Source organism: Megascapheus bottae, chromosome 6, assembly GCF_031878675.1.
Source record: "Megascapheus bottae isolate mThoBot1 chromosome 6, mThoBot2.hap1, whole genome shotgun sequence".
In the NCBI taxonomy this organism is placed as follows: Eukaryota; Metazoa; Chordata; class Mammalia; order Rodentia; family Geomyidae; genus Megascapheus; species Megascapheus bottae.
The window spans coordinates 743,804-769,322 of NC_143514.1; the positions used below are offsets into that span (position 1 = coordinate 743,804).

Genomic DNA, 25,519 nt, shown 5'->3' on the forward strand with positions numbered 1-25,519 from the left:
GAAAAGCATTTGTTTAACAAATGGAAATGGGATAAAGATTTGTCAGGTAGCTGAAATTGGGGAACAGTGGCATGGTTGGCCAGCCATTTTTGGGGGAGCCCTGTTAGAAAAGTCAGTGCTTCTTAGGGGCTGCCCTTCCTCAGGAAAAAAGGTGAATTGTATGAACTCTCAATCCTTGTTTCTCACTACTCCTCACTTGCTACTTCAAGCAGAGCACTAAGTGACATACTAAAGTAGCAGTGAAGACCACCTGTCTTCTTCCTTTACTTTTCCTGTTAAAAACCAAGGAGTGTGGCTGGGAGTGTGGCCTAGTGGTTGAGTGCATGCACTAAATCTTTACCGCATACACAGAGCCAGAAGTGGTGCTGTGGCTTAAGTGGTAGAGCACTATTCTTGAGAAAGCCCAAGGACAGGCCCTGAGTTCAAGCCCCAGGATTAGGGAAAAAACAAGGGGTATCAGTGCTTAGACAAGGCTCTCAAAGTTCACAGAAACAAAAAACAAAAAAATCCAGTTTGTGTTACAGTACAAACATCTGAGAAATCTATACAACCCTTACACATTTTTCAAGAACATTAACCAGAATTTTCACTGTCATATAAAACCAAACATTTAAGTAGCAAGTCATGACTGCCACAAATGCAGATTCATTTTTCTTCTCCAAAAGCAAACTTTTCTTTGAGAAAGTAAAGTCTAAGATTATGTCACAAAAGGGGGTGAGGGGGGAATGAGGCTAATGAGGTTCCAGGAGGTGAGAACTAACATGTACTATTCATTCTGTGATGAAACATCAGTAGAGGACAAATCAGACTTTGTTTATTAAAAAAATACTTTACAGGGAAAAAAAAAACCTCTATGCATTCCATTGTCCTATTTTACAAAGAAATAGCTTAACAATTTTACACACTTAGACAGCTACAAAAAAGCAGTGTTAAAAGGATTATTCACACAAATTCAGGTTTAAGACTATTCATTAAAAACCTTTTAAAACACTTGTTATTAATGTCAATAAACAAACTAAGGCCACACAACGCAAATAGTCTGCCAGGCAAATTATACATTTCATCTATATGCAAAAAACTCTTAGATAAATTAAAGCCACAGGGGAGGAAAAAGTCTTAGCTGCCAATCAAAATGAAGTTTAGTCACAAAAAAAAAAAAAACACGATTACATGAAAAATTTACAACATGTGATAGTAGTTCGTAAGTATTTTAGAGAGAATTGAAAAGTGCTATATCTTAATAAGAGACAGTGGTCTCTACATGCGCATGTAGACCCTAAAGCTTCATGAGGAAATGGAAGGCCCTGACACCGATGGAGATACTTGCTTTTAGAGCAACAAACTTTCAAGATGAGGATAAATCCTTTATGCACTTAAAAAAAAAAAAAAGTTTGTATTGTCATTTCCTCAACTTGCATGACCAATAAATACAGCCACAACATGTTTTAAAAATGTAACATTTAGCACAACTGTGAGCCTCTGGTGTGCGAGACTGAAAGGTACTTTTTAAAATCTGGTAGTAATGATGAAACAGATGAGGACATAAACGCAATTATCCTATAGGTATACAATGGTAAAGATGAATTGGCTAATATTAATGATCATGAATATATTCACCATGAATATATTTTCATGGATTTTTGGAGTCTTGTTCTTATATTCACTTTCTGTCTAGACAATATTATTTATACAGAGAAAGGTAGTAAGTTTCTCCGGTCACTAAATGTGACCTTTATTAAGACTGATTTGACATCTTTTATTAACGTCTAATAAAGAATTTTATTCAATAAACTCCTTTTCCCCATATAAAAGCTTGAAATACTAGTCAGTTCATAGTCTTATCTCTGAGGGGAAGGACACTTTCCAAGTCCTCAACTTTTAAAAACAATACACAAAATTTACTTAATAAATTAAGCCTAGGAATTCCATCTTTAAAGAGGTAAGACTTTGGAGGAGGGAAATAAAAATGCAGGTTTTTATTATTGCTTTACGAATTTGGGATGCCTCTTAGAATCCTCCTCGCATATCTCCATAATTATACAATGACTTCTTGAGTGGGAGGGAAGACTTATCCTTTTTGGTAGTTACCATTAAATCATTCTATTTACTGTTAAGAATATTTATCAGGTCCTTTCCATAAGCACATTTTAAAATTATCCCTCTGCTCCACAAAGTACTAAAACTTAGAGCCACATTCTGCAGGTTACCTCAAGATTTGGAACAACGAATAGATAGTATAGCAAAAAAGAAGAGCAGCGCCAGTGCCATCACTATGTCACAAGTCAGAAGACGCCAGACTGCTCCACGCCTCGCTCCGTTAAACCAAATTACCAATTTAATGATTTAGAAAAGTTGCAGTCATTTATTATCACTAAACTAGGATACAGTTTTGAGAGCAGTCAGAAATTCAAAACTTCTGCATTTATAACTCATCAGTCTTCAAAGCATGCTATCAAAATCTAATACTCACATGGGACACTCAGTCCCCAGATACATTACTAGCTAAATGTTTCTCTCCATTCTATTGCAATTCTAACATACAATCAATTTATTAGTACACGATTTTAAGCAATTCTTATTATTCTTTTCATGTGTTCATATCAGAAGTGAGGGTAGAATTATAAAAGGAAAATGGGATTTCCTTCTTTTGACTGTGTGTCTTTGCAGATCCGCTGGTTCCTGAGCGATTGATTATACACAGTGCTGGCTGTCAGGAGACGGCCTCCTAGTTCATTAGAAATGACCAGCTTAGACGACAGATGGCATCTGCTGGGTGGCAAGTGGGAGACGGGGAAATTGGATCTTGGAAGACAAGAAAAACAAGAATGAAAACTTTTTGCTTTTACAGCCTTATTCTTCATGATTATTTTAAAAAGTAAATGTTGCCTGAGAAGAATTTTACTTTGCAACAGCCTGATAAAGCTCTATGAAATTCTTCTGGACAGAAAAGTAAAAAATAATTACTCAAACTTACACACTTTGTGATAAACCCCTTCCCACAAAATAATAAAAAAAAATACCCTCAAAAGTCCCTTAAAAACTAGTCTTGATAAACTAGAATTTACCCTAGAATTTATACACAGGATTTAAAAACACCTTTGTAATAATCACATTACCATTCACACCATTCTAATTACCTTATTTACAAAGATAACTAAAACCAACATCACTTCCAATTCATAAAATGGTTTACATTGAAATGTGTCTCTATTTTTCTTCATCCTTTGTAACAAAGATTACATATACATATACATATATATAAGGAATAATACAGATTCTAACTAATCACCGTAGTATTTGCTGATGGTTACTTTTCTATCGGTTTACACAGTGACCTCTAAACTCTGCTAATATGCATTTAACTACACAACAATATTGCACAAAGTAATATTTATATAAGATTAACCTATTTCAGAATATGTTAGAGAAAATTCATATTTGATAGTTTAAAAGATGCAGCAAAGTGTTCATGTTGACTGACATAATGAAGCATCTCTTTTTTGCCTATGTAAATTATTTCAAATCTGACCATGGGGGGTGGGGGGAATCAAATTGCACTGTAACCAGGTAGATACAAGAATCTGGTCTTAGGTGTGGGGAGTACTCTTCCTTTAATAAACAAAAGGAGAGGGCTGGGAGTTTGGCCTCGTGGTAGAGTGCTTGCCTAACAGGCACAAAGCCCTGGGTTCGATTCCTCAGTACCACATACATAGAAAAAGCCAGAAGTGGTGCTGAGGCTCAAGCTGTAGAGCTCTAGACTTGAGAAAGTCCAAGGACAGTACTCAGGCCCTGAGCTCAAGCCCAGGACTGGCAAAAAAAAAAAAAAGAATAATAAACAAGAGGATACATTATCATTAACTAAGAGAAAGAACAAGATATCACACTAATATCCTAAATTAACAGGAAATTAAGACCACACTAGCTATATAAACTGTGCCTGTTAGAAACAGAAAAGGAAGGAAGGAAAAAGGAAGCAGGAGGAGGGAGGAAAGGAGAAAAGGAAGAGGAAAGGAAAAGAAAGAAGAAAAAATAGTAATACTGAAGCACTTGGCTTTAAGCTTCTTGTAACTCTGGGATAAAGCCTAGTGCCCTGTACTCTATTACAAATTAGCAAACCAGTAACAGTAGAGAAGCCCAGTTATTTTCCAGGTACAGCTGTGAAGGGTCTCCTAACTAGACACTTACGAAGAGATTGACACCAAGTCACAATAATAGCTTCTCATAAGTTTGCTATCCCAGTATGGTAACTTTATCAGAAAGACTGGTACCATTCTCTTAAGTTTGGTCTTGTGATAAGTTTAGAAACCAAATGAAAGGTGAGGACATGAGTGTCACCATCAACACTCTCCTTTGACCAAATTGTCTTCTACAGTGACCATTACTCTAGAAAAGAATGAATCATTGGATAATGAATGACCAAGGACTATTCTTCTTTACATTTTTTAATTGAAATATCCACTGGGCTTTAAATAACAGTTACAAAAAAGACAGTCAGAAAATGCTGTGCTTTCTCTTTTGTTAAGAAACCAGAGAGCCACTGAATTTGCTTAGAAACTACTTGTTCTTTACAGCTGGATAAATATCTTACTTGCCCATGTACACACAGATGCAGGATCTCTTTCCTGCAACCCATGCCATTTTTACTGTGGAAATTGATTATGTGTCATAAAGACACAGTACTAAACCATAAATCTGCTCTGTATTAAAAAAAAAAAAACAACAACAGCAAATATGGCAGAGCAAGGCAAGATAAGGGAAGTGAATAATTATCAAATAAGAATCTGTTATTCGAGAGAATTCTTGTTTTGATTTGAAGAAGAGATTGAATTGTTACCTCACACCTTACAACAGAACATAGCAGCAGACCCACTATTACAGACTGTACTAACGGGATAAGATACAACTCTAAACTCTGCATAATCTGTGTAAAAAAGATATGCCTGACATTTGTGGAATGTCATTTCTCTTTATAGAATTATAAGCAAGATTTCTCCAATAAAACTTAACGTAAGCCAGTTATAAAACTATAACTTCACATCAAAATTTAAAAAAGTTAAAAAATGTGTTTGAGTATGTACATATCAGACAGGAGTGCTTGAGTGTTCCTGCGGATTGTGTTGCTGGTCAGAGTCCAATCTACTTTCCACCTTGAAAATGGGCACAGGCTTCGTCTTCTGGACCTGTGGTGGGTGGAGTTCTGCTGGAGCTGAGAAGGGTAGCGATGCAGCTGTCAAAAGCCTCGTCTCTGGACACTTGTCCTCAGGTTCTGATTTTACCCTCATACACTGGGAGTCAACTTCTAACTCTCTTTTTCCAGTGAAACTGCCGTCCACATTAGATTTGCTCTCTGCGTTCTGTGAGGCTTCCGCAACAGGGTGATACTGTTTAAGCCTTATATGCCAGGCCAGGCTGCATACTGCAGATACTGTTTTAAACTGGTGAATAACATTTCTAGGGATGAAGTAGATGTCATTGTCGCACAGCTGGATTCTAGCATACCGAATGCCTTCCCTCCTCATTTGGTTTAGTTTGGCTTCATCCACCCACTGCACACACTAAAGAAGATCAAAGATGTGCATGAGACTTAAATGGGCAATAGTGAAAAATACAATTACTGCAAAGAAAACAGTAGAATATGTAAAATGTAACACCAATCAAAAAGTTAAGTCACATTAAATGAAGTAAAACTTATCAAATGTCTGTCTGTAAACACTTTCCCTTCTGTCTCACCCTTGTCTGGGTAACCTGGGACGGGCCGTTAGCCTCTGGAATCACTCTTGATAAATATTTAAAAGTACAGCTAAATATCAAGTTCTTGTCACATCTAAGCAACATTTTGTCACCCCATCCAGTGTGTTAGAAACCTTTGTAGGAGCCATAGTACAATAAACTTTGTAAGAGTGCTCACCACCAGAAGCAAGCTGCCTCAACCCTCTGACCACCCCTGATGCACTGCCATCCCAAGGATAAGATTATCAAGCACTCTGCAGGAAAAGCTCTGTTTGAAGATGAACACCTTCCTCTAGCACAGAGATAATTTAGTACGTATTAAATTCACTATGCTGCCCATCCAGAGTACTATAAAATGCAAGTAAAATGGGTATAGGTACTTGTTCCTAATGTCTCCTTTTAAGGGAAACAAGAAAACAAGTGTGATCATTACCTGGGAAACTGGAGGCTCATGAAGGTCTAGCTGAAGTCTCTGAACAACATCAGCAAAGTCCTCAGCATGGAAACAAACCACATCTTTGGTTATGCGAGGCTGGCCACTCCTAATATGAACAAAATTAAGTCTTAGGAACAAACATTCACAAAAAACAATAGTTGACAACTTTCAATTTTGCAATTCTTAGACATGCAACTACTAACAAAAGTAAATAAATATTTTCCCACGGCAAAGTACATACTTGCTACTTCCATTTAAAACAAAAACAAAAACAAAAAAACAAGAGCAATTCAATGTATTTAAAATAAAAAACAAAGGGGCTCGGAATGTAGCTTGGCGATAGAGTGCTTGCCTAGCATGCATGAAGCACAGGATTTGATTCCACAGTACCACATACACAGAAAAGGCCAAAAATGGTGCTGTGGCTGAAGTGGTAGAGTCCTACCCTTGAAAAAGCCCAAGGCCCTGAGTTCAAGCCTCAGGACAAGAGAGAGAGAGGGGAGAGAGAGGGGGGGGGGGGGGGAGAGAGAGAGGGGAGAGAGGGGGGGGAGAGGGGGAGAGGGGGAGAGGGAGAGAGAGAGAGAGAGAGAGAGAGAGAGAGAGAGAGAGAGAGAGAGAGAGAGAGAGAGAGAGAGAGAGAAGGAGAGGAGAGAGAGGAGAAGGGGAGGGGAGGGGGAGAGGGAGAGGGAGAGAGAGGGAGAGAGAGGGAGAGAGAGGGAGAGAGAGGGAGAGAGAGGGAGAGAGAGGGAGAGAGAGAGAGAGAGAGAGAGAGAGAGAGAGAGAGAGAGAGAGAGAGAGAGAGAGAGAGAGAGAGAGAGAGAGAGAGAGAAGATCATAAGTTTAATGCCAGCCCAGGCTGCATAGTGAGACCATGTCTCAAATAAAAAGTATACTTTTCATTCTAACTGAGATACATTTGCAGTTGTCTCATCAGCTTGCAACTCTTTACTATACTTTGTGAAAATTAAGACTCCAACTGAATGTGAAATAGTGCAGCCACTTTGGAGAACAGTCTGGCAGTTCCTCAAAACATTAAAAACTGCATTGCCATATGACCTAAGCAACTCTAGTTCTAGGTACACACTCAAAGGAAATGAAAGCCAGAACATGAAAAGATATTTGCATACCTATTTTCATAGCCAAAAAGCCAAAAGGTAGAAGCAATTCAAATACCACTTTGAGCTACAGTGCCATTTCTAGCTTTTGATGGCTAATTGGAAATACAAGTGTCACCAGCTTTCCTGCCTGGATTAGCTGTGAATCACGATCTTCAGATGGTAGTTAAAGGTTATAGTTTATATAAGTTATAGTTTATATAAGTAGTATGTTTCTCTTTAGACCATGTCCCCCCTTCCCTCCCATGAATCTCTTCCCCTTTTTAAGTCCCATGAATCTCTTCCCCTTTTTAAGAAGTACAGTCCATTTCCCTCTCCCTACCCCTCACCCCCAACTTTGCTAAACTATTAGTGGGTATTTGAGAATTGCTTCTACCTCTTGGCTATTTGACTATGAAAGCCCCATGACTGGAGAAAGGAAGGAAGGAAGGAAGGAAGGAAGGAAGGAAGGAAGGAAGGAAGGAAGGAAGGAAGGACGGACGGACGGACGGACGAACAGGCGGTCTAATCACAAAAAGACAAAAATCATATGGTTCCACTTACATAACAAAGAAAATAGAATGGTTCCCAGAGCCTAGAATTGAGTGAGCCCGGTGAGTGAGTAGTGTGTAGTAAGTGACAAGTTTTCAGGATCAGGACAAAAGGTTTCAGTTTTGTAGGATTAAAAAAAGGTTTGAAAATCTGTTTCACAACAATGTGATTAAAATAAATAATATATTTTTCAAATGTGTACTTCACAAGTTTAAATTGGTCTCTGATCTTTTAAGGAGGTAACTTTTTTTTCTTTTCTTTTCTTTTTGCCATATCTGGGGCTTAAACTCTGACCTGGGCTCTGTCCCTGAGCTTCTTTTTGCCCAAGACTAATGCTCTACCGCTTGAGCCATAGCACCACTTCAGCTTTTACTCAGTAGTTTATTGGAGATCAATCTCACAGACTTTCCTGCCCAGGCTGGTTTCAAACCATGATCCTCATTTTCTTAGGTAACATGAGAACTTTGCAGGTGAGTTCCATTCACATACCATTCACCAAACTGGACAGCTTTTAAAACCCCAACAGCAGCGGTGCTCTGCCAATCAAAGCCCTGGCCGACGTGGTCAGCATGGGCTCGCGTCCTGTCTTCAAAGAGGACTTCGCGCGGCTCACTGGTCCGAGGTAGGTACTGGAGATTCTTTATTTCATTCATTGATCTAGAATTCATTTGGTAATGAAACAAAAGAAAATCAATTACAAGAGACAACAAAAGAAAAGAAACATTTATTTATTATGTATGTATGTATGTATCTCAATAAAATAGGTTTGCTAAAATACCAAATTTACGATGAAGGCTGAGAAGGGCACAATGATTTTGATCATTAGCATGGAACAATCTCTATTATAATGACTAATATGGCTTCCTTTCCCTGTAGACCATAAAAAAGCACCAACTAACTCTTTGTTTAGTCTCAAATACAGTGTTTAGTTGTATAGCAACAGGAAATTCAGTTCAAAGTTAAAAGCTATTTTTTAATACTTCTCATCTATAAAGGGATTATAAAGCAATGAAGCAGCAACAAAGCAAGTGCATTAGTGAACAAGCAGGAACTGCACTACAAAAATTCCCGCAATGTCTTACACTGAAATGGAGCAGAGGTAGCCACCAATCTAGAGTATGCAAGGAACTGGCAGCCAAAGGGCAGCAGGCAGCAGCCCTACATACTTGGAGGACAAGCCTCGGTCAAAAAAAAAAGAAATCAGGTTTCATAAAAGGGCAGAAAGGAAGGGGAGCTGAGAAAAGGGCAATTTAAGTGAAGTTTTTTCAGTAAACCAATGGCTCTCCAGTCTTGGAGGTAGAACGAAGAATCAAACATGTATCTCACAAGCTGGCTCTACCACTGGCTGGGCATCCATTCGACCCTTCTCCCTTCCCCTCATTAAGCTGAGCTTCCCTAGGCATCTGATGTTGCCCTCTATGTCATTTCCTCAAAAGTTTCAGACACAGATCTGGATACGAGTTCTGTCAAATTACAGCAAGCTCATTTCCCTTGCCAGTAGCTATTTTAGGAAGGGAATGAACTGATTCTATTTGATCTTATGAAAGGAGATGTGCCAAGTCTTGTGGGAGGTTTCTAGGCTCTTTAGACAGAAGTATAAGCAAAGTCTTTCTTCTTCTGTAAGATATAACTAGACACAGATGTGATGCACTTCAACTACAGTAACGCAGCCAGGGTAAGGATGAGGCCTAGGCACGGGGATAATAAAGCAGAGAAAGGGAAATGGCCTGGTTCTTTGATCCATACATACTCCTCCACGCCTCTTGACATACAGAATAACATTTTATTTTAGTAAGCACTTTGTGTCAGTACTTTTTGTTTATAATCGAATACTATTCTGAGAAAATTTCAGCCAAAATATTTCCATATTCTGAACACAGAGAATTTACCATCTGACTATAGCTATTCAATGTTCACTGCTGTGCCCAATCACTACCCATTGACAAAAATGTATCCTTTTAACCAAGTATTTTTATATATCACCGTAAGTTGTTGAAATTATTCTGTGTAGAGCTCAAATAACACTCTCCTGCGAGTTCTAAGTTAGAAAATTCAAACTAATCCATGAAAACTCACTTTGGGGCATTGATTTTGAATTGCAACTTCCACAAGTCATGCAGATAAATCATTTTCCATCTCATTAAAGTGAGATTTTTTTCAAAGTACTAGAGTAAGTTAATCTCTATTTATTTTATATGTACATCAGACAAAAATGTCAGTGCAGCAAGAAATACTGAAGTCCAATACTGCTTACACTATGTGTCATGAGCACAGAGATAAGTGAGAGTCCATCTGTCTCCAAGGAGTTCAAAATTTACTAAGAAATGAAAAACAGATCACTAAAGACAGGAGGCACAGACAGGAGACTAATTTTCTATGGGTACAAAGAAAAGATTTACAAAGGAAGCAACATTCAAGATAAGTTCAATAACTTCAAGTGAGCTAGGAACAGAAGAAGATGTTTACTAGCCAGGTACTGGTGGCTCACTCCTGTAATCTTAGCTACTCAGGAGGCTGAGATCTGAGGATCACAGTCCAAAGCCAGCCTAGGCAGGAAGGTCTAAGAGATACTTATCTCTAATTAACCACCAGAAAAACAGAGTAGCCCTGTGGCTCAAGAGATAACAGCACTAGCCTTGAGCTCAGGGATAGCACCCAATCCCAAAGTTCAAGCCCCACAACTGACCAAAAAAAAAAAAAAAGAGAGACACAGAGGGAGGGAGGGAGGGAGGGAGGGAGGGAGGGAGGGAGGGGAAAAGTAAAGAGAAGAGGAAGAGAAGAGGAGAAGAGAAATTACTAACCAAGTCAGCATCTGATCTGCTCAAACATTTTTCAGTAACACTGCCATATAGTTTTGTGATTACCTTCTTCTGAGGCAAGCCAATAAAAAGATCGTGTGTGTGTGTGTGTGTGTGCGCGCGTGCGCGCGCGCGCATGCACACATGCTGCTACCCACTCTTGAACTAGTAGAACTGACTATTTTGGGTGATCCTAGGGTTTAAACTCAAGACTTTGCGCTTGCTAGACAGAAACTATACCTCCTAATTTTTATTGTATGATACTGGGGCTAGATATAATTTGAAGTAGAAGGGGCACTGGTGGCTCATGCCTGTGATCCTTGCTACTCAGGAGGCCTATATCTGAGAATTGTAGTTCAAAGCCAACCCAGGAAGGAAAGTCCATGAGAGTCTTATCTCCAATTAACCACCAGAAAACTGGAGATGGTGCAGTGGCTCCAAGTGGTAGAGTGCTGGCCTTGAGCAAAAGAACTCAGTGATAACATCCAGGCCTTGAATTCAAACCCTATGACTAGAAGAGAAAAGGAGGGGAAGGGAGAAGAAAGACATAATTTGAAGTAAAAAGAACAATACAAAAAAGAAAAGCATAATGAAAGATGACAGCTTGGAAACTGAATTTAATGTGGTTGGAAGAGAATAAAAATAGATATAAAAGGGCTAGATTATTACTAGGGAGTTTCATAGACCATAGAAAAAGATTATCTTCTAGTCAGGTACCGGTGGCTCATGTTCGTAATCCTTGCTATTCTGAGGATTACAGTTTGAAGCAGGCATGGGTAGGAAAAGTCTCTAATTAACCACAAAAAGAAGCCAAAAGGGGAGAGCTGTCATTCAACTGGTAGAGAGCTAGCCTTAAGCACAAAAACTCAAGAGATAGTGCCTATGCCCTAAATTCAAGCCACATACTCACATACATACATACATACATACATACATACATACATACATGCACACACGCGCACATGCACGCACACGCGCGCGCGCGCACACACACACACAAAGATGCTTATGCAGGCAGTAAAGATTCAGACTAGATTATAAGTAGATGTTTTCACATACAATAATAAGAAACTTTTTGTCATGTAGGTAGTTAGGACTTGTATTTTTAGAACAAGAATAAAAATTAGCCAGATGCCAGTGGCTTATAATCTCACTTAGGAGTCTGAGAACAAAAGAATCAAAGTTGGAGGCCAGTCCACCTGGAAAAGTTCAAGAGACCATTTTTTTAAGCCCAAAGCTAGGCACAGGGATGTGACTGTCCCAAACCACAGGGGAGTCTAAGATTGAGGGGATCAAGGTTCCAGTCCAGCCTAGACAGAAAAGGCCACACAACTCAATCTCCATGGAGGGGAACCTGGATGTAGCAGCATGCACTTCTGATCTTAGCCTAAAGTAGGTCTATCATATGCTGGACAGAAAGTGGGGCTTTTAGCCTAAAACTAGACAATACAAAATGCCCACCAAATATGAAGCCTTGAGTTCAAATCTCAGTACAGAAAAAAAAAAAAGGACAATGTCTCACCTTGATGACTATGTAATGAATTACCTAAACTGAGGGACTGACAACTAGAAGACTTACCCCTAAAACAGCTGTGGGAATAATGAAGATATAGAATAATACATACATGAGGCTTCCAAACCACACTCAGGTTTGTTTTTTTTTAAGATTGTTAAATGCATATTTCATTTATTATTTTAGTCCTAATTCTGTAGAATAGAAAATATCTCACATCCAACAACATTTCAAAAAGCACAGGGGATAAAAACTCAATCTGAAGAATTCTTACAGTAAAGGAAATTAAAAGTTCAAACTATTTTGCAGTGGGTCAATTCAGAGTAGATATGAACAAAAATAATCCTGTATGATTAGAGAGAAATTTTAAATTTGAAGTTCAAGGCTTTAGTGCAGTTGTTCATTCACCATTCCTATTACGTAAAATCTCATATGCAGATGAGAATTGAGTCATCTTTAAATAACAACGAAACATATCGATTACAATTCTCCTGCATTAATAAATTACATTATTATTATTATTATTATTATTATTATTATTATTACTTTGCGAATCCTGGGGCTTGAATTCAGAGCCTGGGCACTGCCTTTAGCTTTCACAAAGCTTGTGTTCTACTACTTGCGCCACAGCACCACTTCCAGCTTTTTCTGTGTATGTGATACCAAGGTAATCAAACACAGGGCTTTCTGCATGCTAGGCAAGCACTTTGCCCGTAGGCCACACTCCTGGCCCATAAATTCCATTTTGTTGTTGTTTTCCACACTCAGGTTTTAACTTCTGAGGTACATACTCACCTTGTTAAGCCATGCCTCTAGCCCCACAATCATTCTGATAAGCAGTCATGTATAACTATTATCTGAGAAAGTAAAGGTTTACCGTCGTCTTTTGAAGGGTGACTTTGGCATGTCTGCCGTGGGGATCATCTGCTCCCCTGGCCTCACCCACATGATCGGCCCATCATCACTCTGGGACCTGCACTGCAGTCGGAGGCTGGAAAGTGTACCCCAGGGCAGGGTCATCTACAAATCAAAGGAATGAGTAGCAGCAAAAAATGTCAAGCTTCATTCAAATAAAACTTCTGAAAAGCACTAGCATGCATGTAAAGAAACACATTTATATTAAAATTATATAAAAAGTAATTTGTATAAAAAGAATAATTGAAGTACTTTGTTCCAATACTTTTCTGAACATTTCATTCAAAACACTGCATAAATTTTAATAGATGTGATTTGCTTAATATCTTTTAATATACAGTATCTGCCTAAGTAATGATCAGAACTTCAATCTAAATTAAAACTTACTTTCAGAAATGGGGATTCTTCTAACATATCAAGGAACTCTGGGAAATAATCACCAACTTCTTCATCAACTGCTCCAACAAGACTTATCTGCCGCATAGGGCCTGCACGATAGGTGCCACAACAGTACGTCCTGTTGACCTGAGACACATTGAAACAGAGAGAAGAAAAGTCTGATATTTTCAGTCTAAAAAAAAGAAAATAGAATATCACTTCCAATATTACTGTTACTTCTACATCCTCATCACTCAGTTCAGTTGTCTGTACATATCACACAAGCACACTATTGTCACATGTGCCAATAAAAATTTCAATGTGTAAGTCAGTCTACAGTTCCAACACCTCAAAGATATAACAGAAAAATATAAAGATAAATTTCTCTAAGAATGGTGAGTTTTGAATTTTGAAAATATCTAATCATTGATCTCTCTGTAGTAGGGGAAAATCAATAAACAATAAAGTGACAGGGCAGGGGGGAAAGAAGAGTAAGTGACTATATTAATTTTCCATATTCATTGTATGTTTACTTCAAGTTCAAGGCTGAACATTATCAAATTCCATGGCCCACATACCATATTAGGTATATATCTGAAGGAAAGTAAATCAATGCACCAAAAGTCTCCTGAATATCTGTTTCTTGCAGCACTGATCACAAAAGCCAAATCATGGAATCAGCAGGAAGTATCCAACATGTTGATGTGATAATACATAAAACACATACAAATACATACCCAAACTATAAAATATTACATAGCCATTAAAAATAATGTTATTTGCAGGAAAATGAATGGAACTGGAAGACATTGTATAGAGCAAGACAAGCTTTAAAAAAAAAAAAATGTGGCTCATGCCTGTAATCCTAGCTACTCAGTAGACTGAGATCTGAGGGTCAAGGCTCAAAGCCAGCACGGGTACAAAGTCTGAAAGACTCTCCAATTAACCACTACAACCACTAGAAAATAGGAAGTGGCACTGTGGCTCAAGTGGTAGAGTGATAGCCTTGAGCTGAAGAGCTCAGGGACAATGCACAGGTCCAGAGTTCAAGCCCCATGACCCACCAAAAAGAAAAAAAAAAACTTTTTTGCTTTCCCTCATATGTGGAAGCTAGACCTAAAAGCATACACAATCATGACCACCTGTATACATACATATGTACATACACATATGGGTAAGCACAAAACATGAATCTAACTAAGGAACTACTTAGGTTGGAAAGAGAAAAGGGAGGGTAGATAATTCTGAGATATACTGCAATGATGTAGAACAAAAAGAACCTCGATGACAGCTGTTGATCGGGAAGGAGGAATAAGGAAGGGAAACAGGCTGGGTGGGGGTACTTGCTAGAGGTCCTTGGGCTAACCAGGGTGAAAGAGGATGAATCCTCTTGAAACAAGTATAGGCATGTATGAACATAGAAACCATGAAACCTTTTTCGGGGGAAGGGGTAAACAGGGTAATAAAAGGGAAGAGATTGGTTGGAATACATTGTACACATGTATGAAAATGTTGTAATGTAATCCCTCTTTGAATAATTAATGTATGTTAATAAAAAGGAGGGGGGAATCCAAGGCCTGTTCATGATAAAACCCTTCACTTCAAGCAAAGTGCTCTCTTCCTCTATCACTTATCTATATGTCCACTGATTTTTCTTGCAAATCTGCCCAACTTGGACTGTCCTCTTTTATTCCTCTACCACTTAAGCCTAACCTATTGGGTTTTTTAGCTGTTGTTGTCTGGTAAGTTTTTCACACAGGCTCTTGTGACCAGCCTGGAATGTGATCCTCCAATTGAGTTGCTGAGATTATAGTGATGCCCTGCCCAATTTCTTTTCTTTTTTCTTTTTGCTCTAGTCCTGGGCTCTGTCCTTCACTTTTTTTGTTGACGTTAGTGGTGGTGGTCATGGGGGTCAAACTTGGGGCCTGGGCACTGTCCTTGAGCTTCTTTTGCTCAAGACTAGTGCTCTACCACTTGAGCCACAATGCCACTTCCAGCTTTTTCTGCTTAGGTGGTATTAGTAAATCAAACCCAGGGTTTAATGCATGCTAGGCAAGCATTCTAACACTAAGCCACATTCCCAGTCCAGACAGGCCGGTTTTTAATATTCCATCTAGAACGTCCATCTAGTTAGGAAATTGCCAGCATTTTCTATGTCAGTTGAGGTACAGACTAAGCTAAGTGTGGTAGCATACTCCCATAAACCTAGTACTCAAGAAGATATGACAGAAAGATACCCAATTCAAGGCCAGACCCTGCCCCGCCCCCCCAAAAAAAGTAAAAAAACTAATGTATCTGTTGTTAATATACAAGGTAGATCCCTGCTTAACCTTCATTTTTTAAAAATTAATTTAATGTCTTTTTTGTGGTACCAAGGATCAAACCCAAGACTTCATGAATGCTTAGGCAAGCACTCTACCACTAAGCCACATTTCCAGCCCATGTCATTATTTTAAATGCTACCTCTTTTTTCTTAACAGAAAATGATTTCATCATATTTAGTATGTCTTACATAATTTCTTATTAGTTCCTTAGAGAACTTTTACAACTGGCTCTCCATTTTTTCCACCCAATTTAATGTCACCCAAACAAACACAGAAAAAAGGATTGCAAATACTATTCTCTTATAGTGCAAAGTCCTAAAGTTTTCTCTTTTTTGTATTGTATTTTATCATATAGAGGGGTCACAGTTACAGTCGTCAGGAAGTGAGTACATTACTTCTCGAACATTGATATTCCTTCTCATGTTTTTGTCCCACTTTCCCTCCCAATCATCTTGTTTTTTCCCCTTCCCTTCCCTATTTAAAATAAACAAATAAACGTATATACAATATATCAGGTAACAAAGTCAGATACAAAAACATGACAAAAACCACAAGGGAAAAAAAAATAACTTCACATAGTACATTAAGAACATAATCACAAAGATAACCTCTTGTTTCCATATCCTAGAGTTCATTTCGCTTAGTCTCATCCTATATGGCCATATGCACATAGCTTTTGAGCTATTATTTTTATTTTTGTGTGGGGGTCAAGGGGCTTGAACTCAACCTGGGCGCTGTCCCTGAGCTCTTCAAAGCTACCACCCTACCCTTAAGCCAAGCCCCACTTCTCGTTTGGTTTGATAGAGGTTAATTGGAGATAAGAGGCTCAGGTCCTTTTATGCCCAGGTTGGCTTTGAACCTTGATCCTCAGATCTCAACCTCCTGAGTAGCTAGGATTACAGGCGTGAGCTAACATGCCCAACTTTTTATTTACTTATTTATGGTGGGTCGTGGTGCTTGAACTCTGGGCCTGAGTACTGCCCCTGAGCTCTTCAGCTCAAGGCTAGTGCTCTACCATGTTGAGCTACAGCACACTGCTGGCTTTTTTGGTGGTTACTTGGAGGTAAAAGTTTCAGGGACTTTTGTGCCCAGGCTTTGAACCTCGATCCTCAGATGTCAGCCTCAGATCTCAAAGTCTCCTGAGAAACTAGGATTACAGGATCAGAGCCACTCGTACTGGGCTCCTAAATTTCTTTCTAAATCTTTTTACCTTAAGTAAAAAGCGCTCAGACCTTGAACATATACATCCACTGGAACTGGTGAATGAATTACTCAGCTCAGGGAATCAAACTCTGGGCCTCATACAGGGTAGGCAAGCACTGTACCATGGAGCTAAATCACCCCAGCCCTTATTTGCATATTCTGTATGCATTACCTTCAGCAGTTTCATGCTGTAACCATGCCATAAAAAGCCAGGGAGGCAAAATGGAAAAGAGAACTCCTTCCTAAGCCCCAAACCCTAATATAAGTAAACCAGATTTAATCTTCAGTACCAGTTTTCTTCACTCTTAACTGTTCGCAATTCTGAGAAATTACTATACCAACCAAGGAAAGCTTCCAATTTATACAGAGTAGTGGCACCCTCTGAGAAAAATGCCCTAAAGACCTATCTTCTATTTCAGAGACTTTATAGCTCAGAAATCCAAGGTCAGTCCTAAAGAAGTACACTGCCATGTGGCAGCTTTCAATTTACTTGGCCTGCTAGCTTTTAAATTATGCAATCCTTAATGCATTATTAATTTGAAGGAATTCATGTTACTATTTTATACAGTGAGAATTTTAAATTCTACTTACAAGCCTGCCTAATTCAAATTCAAGCACCACTAAATCCAAGACAATTAAAAACTGCAGACCCATAGAATAAAACGCAAATAAGCACAAAGCATCTTTTCCTATCTGAAAATAGAGGAAGTAACTTAAGTGGGAAAGGAAGGGAATAATGAAAGAGAGAGGAGAGCATGATCACGAAGACAACATACTTTTATGACCTCATAACTTTGTGAAATCAAATGCAATTTTCCTCTACAAAGAAAAGCTTCTCATAAGGATCTTCAAAGTGCATGCCTTTACATGAATATTAATACTATCTCCATATGAATGACAAAGAATATTAAATTTTTATTTAGTAGCAGAACAACCAGAAATAATTGGGCTATAAAATACTAGAACTAGATTTTGAGAGCTGTAATATACAATATCTGGAAAATGTAGGTTAGCCTTGCTACAGAGGACTTATTTGAAAACCATGACCCTCCATACACTAAATTAGTCCCCCGGCTTTTTAATCTATGTTTATTTCTAAGTATCAGTCACCCCCACACTGAGCAGAGATCATACCACCTATTCATCTCACATGACCCCATCTCACTCTCTATCCTAGTCCTTGCACCATGCCTGCCTGCAAACCCAACTCTGAAAAATCCTAACCTATACCTCACCTCCACACTTCCGTTTCCTGAGTCAATAAACACCTCTTAAGCCCACCCAGACATGTTTCTCACCAGCATTCTAGTTCTATGTCTATTTCCCATCTTTACCAACTCATCTCACCTTTTTTTATGTTTGTTAAACAACACATCATTGCAGCTGCTCTGACACCCCAATTATCTGAAACATCATTAATGACCTCCAGTCTGCTAAATTCAAGGGTGTTTTCAGTTATTGGTGTCCTTAACTTCCCTCTCAGGTGTCCTCTCCAAAATGTGGTTGCAGACTTGGCCTATTTCTCATTCAACATATTCTCTCTGTTGGGAGGGTGAGGGTGGTTTCATTATTACAAATGTAACTACCACCTGCACCTTGTTAACTTCTCTAAGCTAAAACTTCCTAGTACTCAGATCTTTACTTAAAGCTGCCTTCTGAGCAGCCCACAAAACTTTCAAATGAAATAGCTATAAAATTGATTTCCAATCTATCACCAAACCTTCTTTTCCCTTCTCTATTTACCTTACCAGGTAACAATCATCTTCTCAGTTCCCAAGTTAGATATGTATAAGTCATTATATCTCATCCTTTAGATAATAACATCTACCCTACTAAGTCTGTGATACCATTGTCACCATTCAAAAAGTAACTATTTCTCCCCTCCATACTTCAGGATTCCCATGTCCCAAGAGCCCTTCTTCCACAATGTGATCTAGGAAGAAAAACATACCCTTCATTCACCATGCAAATTATTGAAAAACTACGTAACACTTTACCATTTGACCTTCCTACTATAAATTATTTCAAATAGCTCCATATTACAACATTATACTCAAAACAATTCTCCTGGCTAGGGCCGGAGTTCGGCCTAGTGGTAAAGTGCTTGCCTAACATGACCAAAGACCCATGTTCGATTCCTCCGTACCACATACACAGAAAAAGCCAGAAGTGGTGCTGAGGCTCAAGTGGTAGAGCTCTAGCCTTAAGAAAGTCCAAGGACAGCGCTCAGACTGAGTTCAAGCTCCAGAACTGGCACACACACACACACACAAAAAAAAAAATCTTGTGGCTAGCAAACTCCCTCTTGATTTATGATTCAAAAGAAGAAAGAAATCCCATTTTCAAATGGGCAGAACAAGAAACTCAAGAAATATGGCAAATCAAGAACAGCATCTCCCACCCAATATAAACAGGCAATGGAGCAGTCAATGGCAAAACTAGAGAGAAAATGAACTCTGCCACATTTGCCACTTTCTTTTTTTTTTTTTGGGGGGGGGGGGTCATGGGGCTTGAACTCAGCCCTGAGTTCTTCAGCTCAAGACTACTGCCCTATCCTTGGGGCCAAACCCCACTTCTTGTTTTTGAGAGGTTAATTTCTAGAGGTTCTTTTGTCTGGGCAGGCTTTGAACTTTGATCCTTAGATCTCAGCCTCCTGAGTAGCTAGGATTTACAGGCGTGAGCCACCATGCCGCTACATTAGCCATATTCTAACAGGGGGAGGAATCTTTGTTTTGTCAAGGGCCATCTGGGTCCTTAGAAGACTAATCATGGGCCACTCAATAGGCAGCTGACAAGTACATGACAAGAGGTATGTCATCTGTCTGTACTGTCATGTAACAACTGATTGAGTCCTATGGCCTGGATGTTCCCCATCCCTGTAAATTACATTCTAAGCAATTGATGCTGCCTCAACAACTTTTTATGTTAGTAGCTACCATTGTAGTGTCTACTTACCCTTGAAGATGGCTTAACAAACTGAAGAAAAAGAGTAAGAGCTAAGTTCAATTGCAAAGGAAATCAAATCCACAAAATGAATGTGTTATACAAGCTGTTTATACAAGACCAAATGAAGAGGCTGAGGATGCAGTTCAATGGCAAAGCACTTGCCTGGTGGGCATCAGAAGGACCTAAGTGAGATCACTAAAAGTAACAAGGGAGGGTGCAAGGGAGACGGAAGAAATGGGGAAGGAAGGAAGGGAAAATGGACTAGAGGTATAGACTACTCCGTAAAGTTTACTTTTTACAGTGAAAAAGACTCCAAAGAATAGACAAAGAGGATCAAGAACTGCAATGCTAGTGACCAGAAGCCCAGTTAGCCAAAGAAACTGTGGTCCCAGGAGCCAGTCAGATGGGAAGATCACCTGAGCTCAGGAGTTTAAGACCAGCCTGGGCACTATGAAAACAATTTCTTATCTCAAGGGGAAAAAAAAAAACTGCCTAGGAAGATACTAATTACCTCAGAATGTATTTCACTACAGAACTGCATAAAAAAAAGTTAACAAGTACTAAAGCCACAAAGGCTATAGTTACTTTAAACAATGAGGGGGCCGGGAGTTTGGCCTAGTGGTAGAGTGCTTGCCTAGCATGCACGAAGACCCGGGTTCGATTCCTTGGTACCCCACATACATAGCAAAAAGCTGGAAGTGGTGCTGAGGCTCAAGTGGTAGAGTGCTAGCCCTGAGAAAGTCCAAGGACAGTGCTCAAGCCCTGAGCCCAAGCCCAGGACTGGCAAAAAAAAATAAAAAAAATAAAAAAACAATGAGTTGGCAAACTACAACCCACATACCAAAGCAAGGACTGCCACACAGTTGTACTTGTCCATTTAACTACAATGGCAGAACTAAGCAGCAAGTATCCTGATGGAGACAATGTGGTCCTCAGACTAATGTCCTGGGTAGGGAACATCTCTCAGCCCCAATTTAAGCCACTTGTGAAAGTGAAACTGGCACTACGTTTAAATATAACTGTGTAAGAATAATCTACATTAACGACTGCTGTGGTTATAATACAGTATGCCTCTCTTATGAATATTTATTGAAATATTTATTGAATACATACTGAGGCTACAAATGAAGTAAGCAACCATTATACCCTGGCCAAAAAAAATACAAAAAAAAAAACTACAAAAATACAAAAAAAGAATTGTTTATCTATGACTTGCAATAATAAATGGACATGTTTGTAGTATATATAATGACCAAAACAAGTTACTCCATGAACCACATTTATGACCACAAACTCAACATGTATGAACTGTGCAAATGCCATCAGCCAAACAAGCAAATTCTAATTATCCATTGGTAATTTTTTTTTTTTTGGTGGGTCATGGGGCTTGAACTCGGCCTGGGTGCTGTCCCTGAGCTCTTCAGCTCAAGGCTATATCACTCTACCCCTGGGCCTGGGTGTTGTCCCTGAGCTCTACAGCTCAAGGCTACCACCCTATCCTAGTACCCTAGAGCCAAGCCCCACTTCCCGTTTTCCAGAGGTTAATTGGAGATAAGAGTCTCAGGTCCTCTTGTGCCTCCCACCCCGCTAGCTGGCGTTGAATCTTGATCATCATCTCAGCCTCCTAAGTAGCTAGGTATAATAGGTGTGAGCCACTGTGTCTAGCTCCACTGGTAACTTTTGGGCATGCCTACTCAGAAGACTGAGAGCTAATGTTCAAAGCCAGCCCAGGCAGGAAAGTGCATGAGATTCTTATCTCCAAAAGTAGAGGTGTTGCTAAAATGGTCGGGTACTAGCCTTGAGCAAAAGGCTAATGGACAGGGCCAGGCCCTGAGCTTGAGCCACAGGACTAGCACAAAAGATTGGACAGACAAAAATTAAATAAAAATTCCAGTAGTAACAACCAAAAGATGTTTTGGGGAAGTTATAAGGGCAAAATAATATTTGACAACTGGGTACCAGTGGCTCGCACCTAACAAACTTTCTACTCAGGAGGCTGAGACCTGAAGATCTCCATTCAAGCCAGCGAACAGAAAAGCCAGTGAGACTCCTATCGCCAATTAATCACCAAAAAGCTGTGGCTCACATCCAGCGCTAGCCTTGAGCAAAAACCTCAGGGATGGCACCCAGGTCCTGAGTTTAATTCCAGTACTGCCACACATTTAAAAAAAAAAAAAAAATTCTGTGGGGTTCCTCAAAAAACTAAACATAGACTTATCAGATGACCAAGCCATACCATTCCTAGGCATCTACCCTGAACAACATGATCCAGGATATAAGGACACCTGCACATTCATGTTCATCTTGGCACTGTTCACAATAGCCAAGAGATGGAAACAACCCAGATGCCCCACTACAGATGAATGGATACAAATAAATAAAATGTGGTACCTATATACAATGGAATTTACATAGAACTTTGTTGTCAGAAAACAAAGAAATTTTACTTTTTTGGCCTCATTTTACAATGTTAACATTTACCCCATTTGGAATTTATAATTGTGATCCTCCTACTGCAGTGGGAGTAGCATCCTGAGTAGCTGGGACAATAACAACACATACTATCCAGTCAATTTCTGAGATGCTATCATTTTTTCGTTTTGTTTTTCTTTTTTTTTTTTTTGCCAGTGCTGGGGCTTGAACTCAGGTTTTCTCAAGGCTAGTGCTCTAATGCTACCGATAAAGATTTACAAATTATATGTGGTTTTAATGTTCCTACTGTAGAAAATGTACCCAAATGCAAGGATATATATTTCCATATATATAGGAAAGAATTTAGCTGCACTGTTTATGTTTCATTTCTTGAGTTAGGTGATCGCAATCTAGCTGTTTATCATTACTCATATTTCTTTGTACATCTGAAACATTTCTTCAAAGGAACTTCTCAAAGCACATCATTGCTGGTATTCTGAACTTCTGTAATAAATTGTAAAAAAGAATCCAGAGAACAGAGGGAGGGAAGGAGGAACATAAGTGTATTTCTCAACAAAAACACTAGAAGTTTAAGATGTTTGATCAATGTTTCTAGATATGAAGAAAATGACCTCCAGCCTAAAAATTCATACCTATCTAAACTATGAGCTGTCTCAAACTTGTGCTTTCTCAAGTTTAGTATTCTAGTACTTGAGTCACAGCAACACTTCTGGCTTTTTCTGTGTATGTGGCACCAAGGAATCTAACCCAGGGCTTCCTGTATAGCATTCTACCACTAAGGCACACTCCTGGCTCAAACAAGGTATTTTACAATTGTCACCCTAGCTCCTTAGGATGGAGTGTGGTTTAAGGTCACCAGGAGAAAATATTAGAAGGGCTTTATCTCAAAAGTAAATTTAAAGGCTGAAATGTTAGAGCCATTGCCTAGAAAATGAAGTGCCTCAAGTTCAGTTGTCAGTGTTGCTCCTCATAAGTGTGTGGTATTGGGGATTGAACCATACCTCCCTGATCTTTCTATATTTAGTTTTTCAGATGGGGTCTCCTGGTAACTTTTGCCTGGACTGGCCTCAACCTTAATTTTTCTATCTTTGCCTTCAGTGTCTTGGATTATCAGTATGGGTCACTATGCCTGGCTTGTTTATTGTTTTGTATGTAACTGCCTTACAGTAAGCATTTGTATAAATGTCTGTCCACATGTATAGCCTGGGATTTCTGTTTCTCTTTCAAGATCCAATGACTATTCCCTGGAGCCAATTATTCAAGACCTCATATGCATGAAAAGGCTTTGTTCTGCTATAACCTTTGGGACTAGCACCAAAAAAAGGAGGTGGGACCTTGTTTGGCCTTATTTATGAAGTTTCAATATTTGAATAAATCTCCTCTCGTCCCCTTCTTGCTGACTTCAATTGCCTCATGACTGGTGTCAGAGGTCTGCCTTCCCAACTCACTGTGCCCTCCCCGACACAGTGTAAGTAATAAATCTTTCAACTTATTTCCTATTGAGGAGATATTGAATTTGTCCCTTCTAGCTAAAAAAACTATGACTACAATAGAACACAAGGGAAAAATACAATGTCAAGCTCCCAGTGCCAGAGTAAAGGTCAGGTAGTCATAAGTAAGGGCTCAGGTCAGACAAGAGCCATGTGTGTGCCCACAAGAATATACAAGTTGCCTGAGATGACAGGATGGCCAGATAAGCATTAGAAAATGTACTAGGTAAAAAACACTAATAAAGGGCACCCTGTGAACACCCATATCCAACTTTCCTTCATTTTCTATTAGGGCAGGGCTGCTAGCTGCTCTGGTCCTAGAACTCTAATTTAGCTGGAGACTCTTAAAATACACACACACACACACACACACACACACACACGGCAATAAAGTTTTTTTAAAAAATCATGAAAATGGGCCGGGATTGTAGCCTAATGGTAGAGTGCTTGCCTGGGATGCACAAAGCCCTGGATTCGATTCCTCGGTACCACATACACAGAAAAAGCCTAAGGGGTACTATGACTAAAGTGGTAGAGCACTAGCCTTGAGAAAGCTCAAGGACAGTGCCCAGGACCTAGAGTCAAGCCCAAGGATTAGCCAAAAAAAAAAAAAAATCATGAAAATGATAAACTAGCCGGGCGCAGTGGTTCACGCCTCTAATCCTAGCTACTCAGGAGGCTGAGATCTGAGGATCAAGGCTCAAAGCCAGCCTGGGCACAAAAGGACCTGAGACTCTTATCTCCAATTAACCTCTAGAAAATGGGAAGTAGGGCTTGGCTCAGGGTAGGGTGGTAGCCTTGAGCTGAAGAACTCAGGGACAGCGCCCAGGGCGAGTTCAAGCCCCATGACCCACCAAAAAAAAAAAAAAAAGATAAAGATTTACTTCTGAAAAAAAAATAAGTTTATTGCTTTTTACAAAGCAGCAGTTCATTGCATATACCTTGACTTCAGATGAAATAAGAATGAAAATCTGGAGAGGAGAGGATAGGTAACTGCCATGAAAAACTGTAACTCAATAGATACACATTGATTGGAATAATGGGTGAGGGCTGTACAACAGTGAGAATATAATTAATGCCATACAATTACACACATAAGATGGAGTTTTTTTATTCTTTGTCAGTGGTGGGGCTTGAACTCAGGGCATGGGTACTGTCCCTGAGCTTTTGTGCTCAAGACTAGCACTCTACCACTTTGAAACACAGTTCTACTTCAGTTTCCTGATAGTTAATTGGAGATAAGAATCTCAGACTTTCCTGCCTAGGCTAGCTTCAAACCTTGATACTCATATCTCAGTCGCCTGAGTAGCTAGAATTACAGATGTGAGCCACCAGTGCCAGCTTCAGTAAATTTTGTTATGCATATTTATGACAATTAAAGGAGGCTGAGAGACATATCAGAACACAAAATAGCCTTTGAGGAGATGGGATAACTTCTCTAGGGTAGCAGAGGAAAACAATTCTTCATAGCCTAAACTGTTGAAATCACTCTGGAGAAAAGACAAGCAGACCAAAGAATAGACGCAGGCTTCCAGATATGTTTAACCTTCCTCCAACCCCTCCCAAGTAAGGTTAGATAAGCAGAAACTGAAGAACTGAAAAAAGTGAAACTACAGAAGCACACCAAGTGAAAACACCCCTTAGTGAATCAGGGAAGAAAGATGTGGAATCCAAGGAAAATATGCCTTTATTAAAATAGCAGTTAGC

General features: G+C 39.3%; 1 protein-coding gene across 1 annotated transcript in view; it reads right to left on the bottom strand.

Moving 5' to 3' along the window:
• Nucleotides 1-21: 21 nt before the first annotated feature.
• Nucleotides 22-25,519, bottom strand: part of Rsbn1 (round spermatid basic protein 1) — a 52,212-nt gene continuing 26,714 nt past the window's right edge. The window contains exons 3-7 of the mRNA XM_090334071.1: nt 13,426-13,563; nt 13,001-13,143; nt 8,302-8,469; nt 6,164-6,272; nt 22-5,555 (exon numbers count right to left, since the gene is read on the bottom strand). Coding sequence (XP_090190197.1) covers nt 5,082-5,555; nt 6,164-6,272; nt 8,302-8,469; nt 13,001-13,143; nt 13,426-13,563 — 1,032 coding nt within the window. The 3' untranslated portion in view covers nt 22-5,081. The remainder of the gene's footprint in view (nt 5,556-6,163; nt 6,273-8,301; nt 8,470-13,000; nt 13,144-13,425; nt 13,564-25,519) is intronic.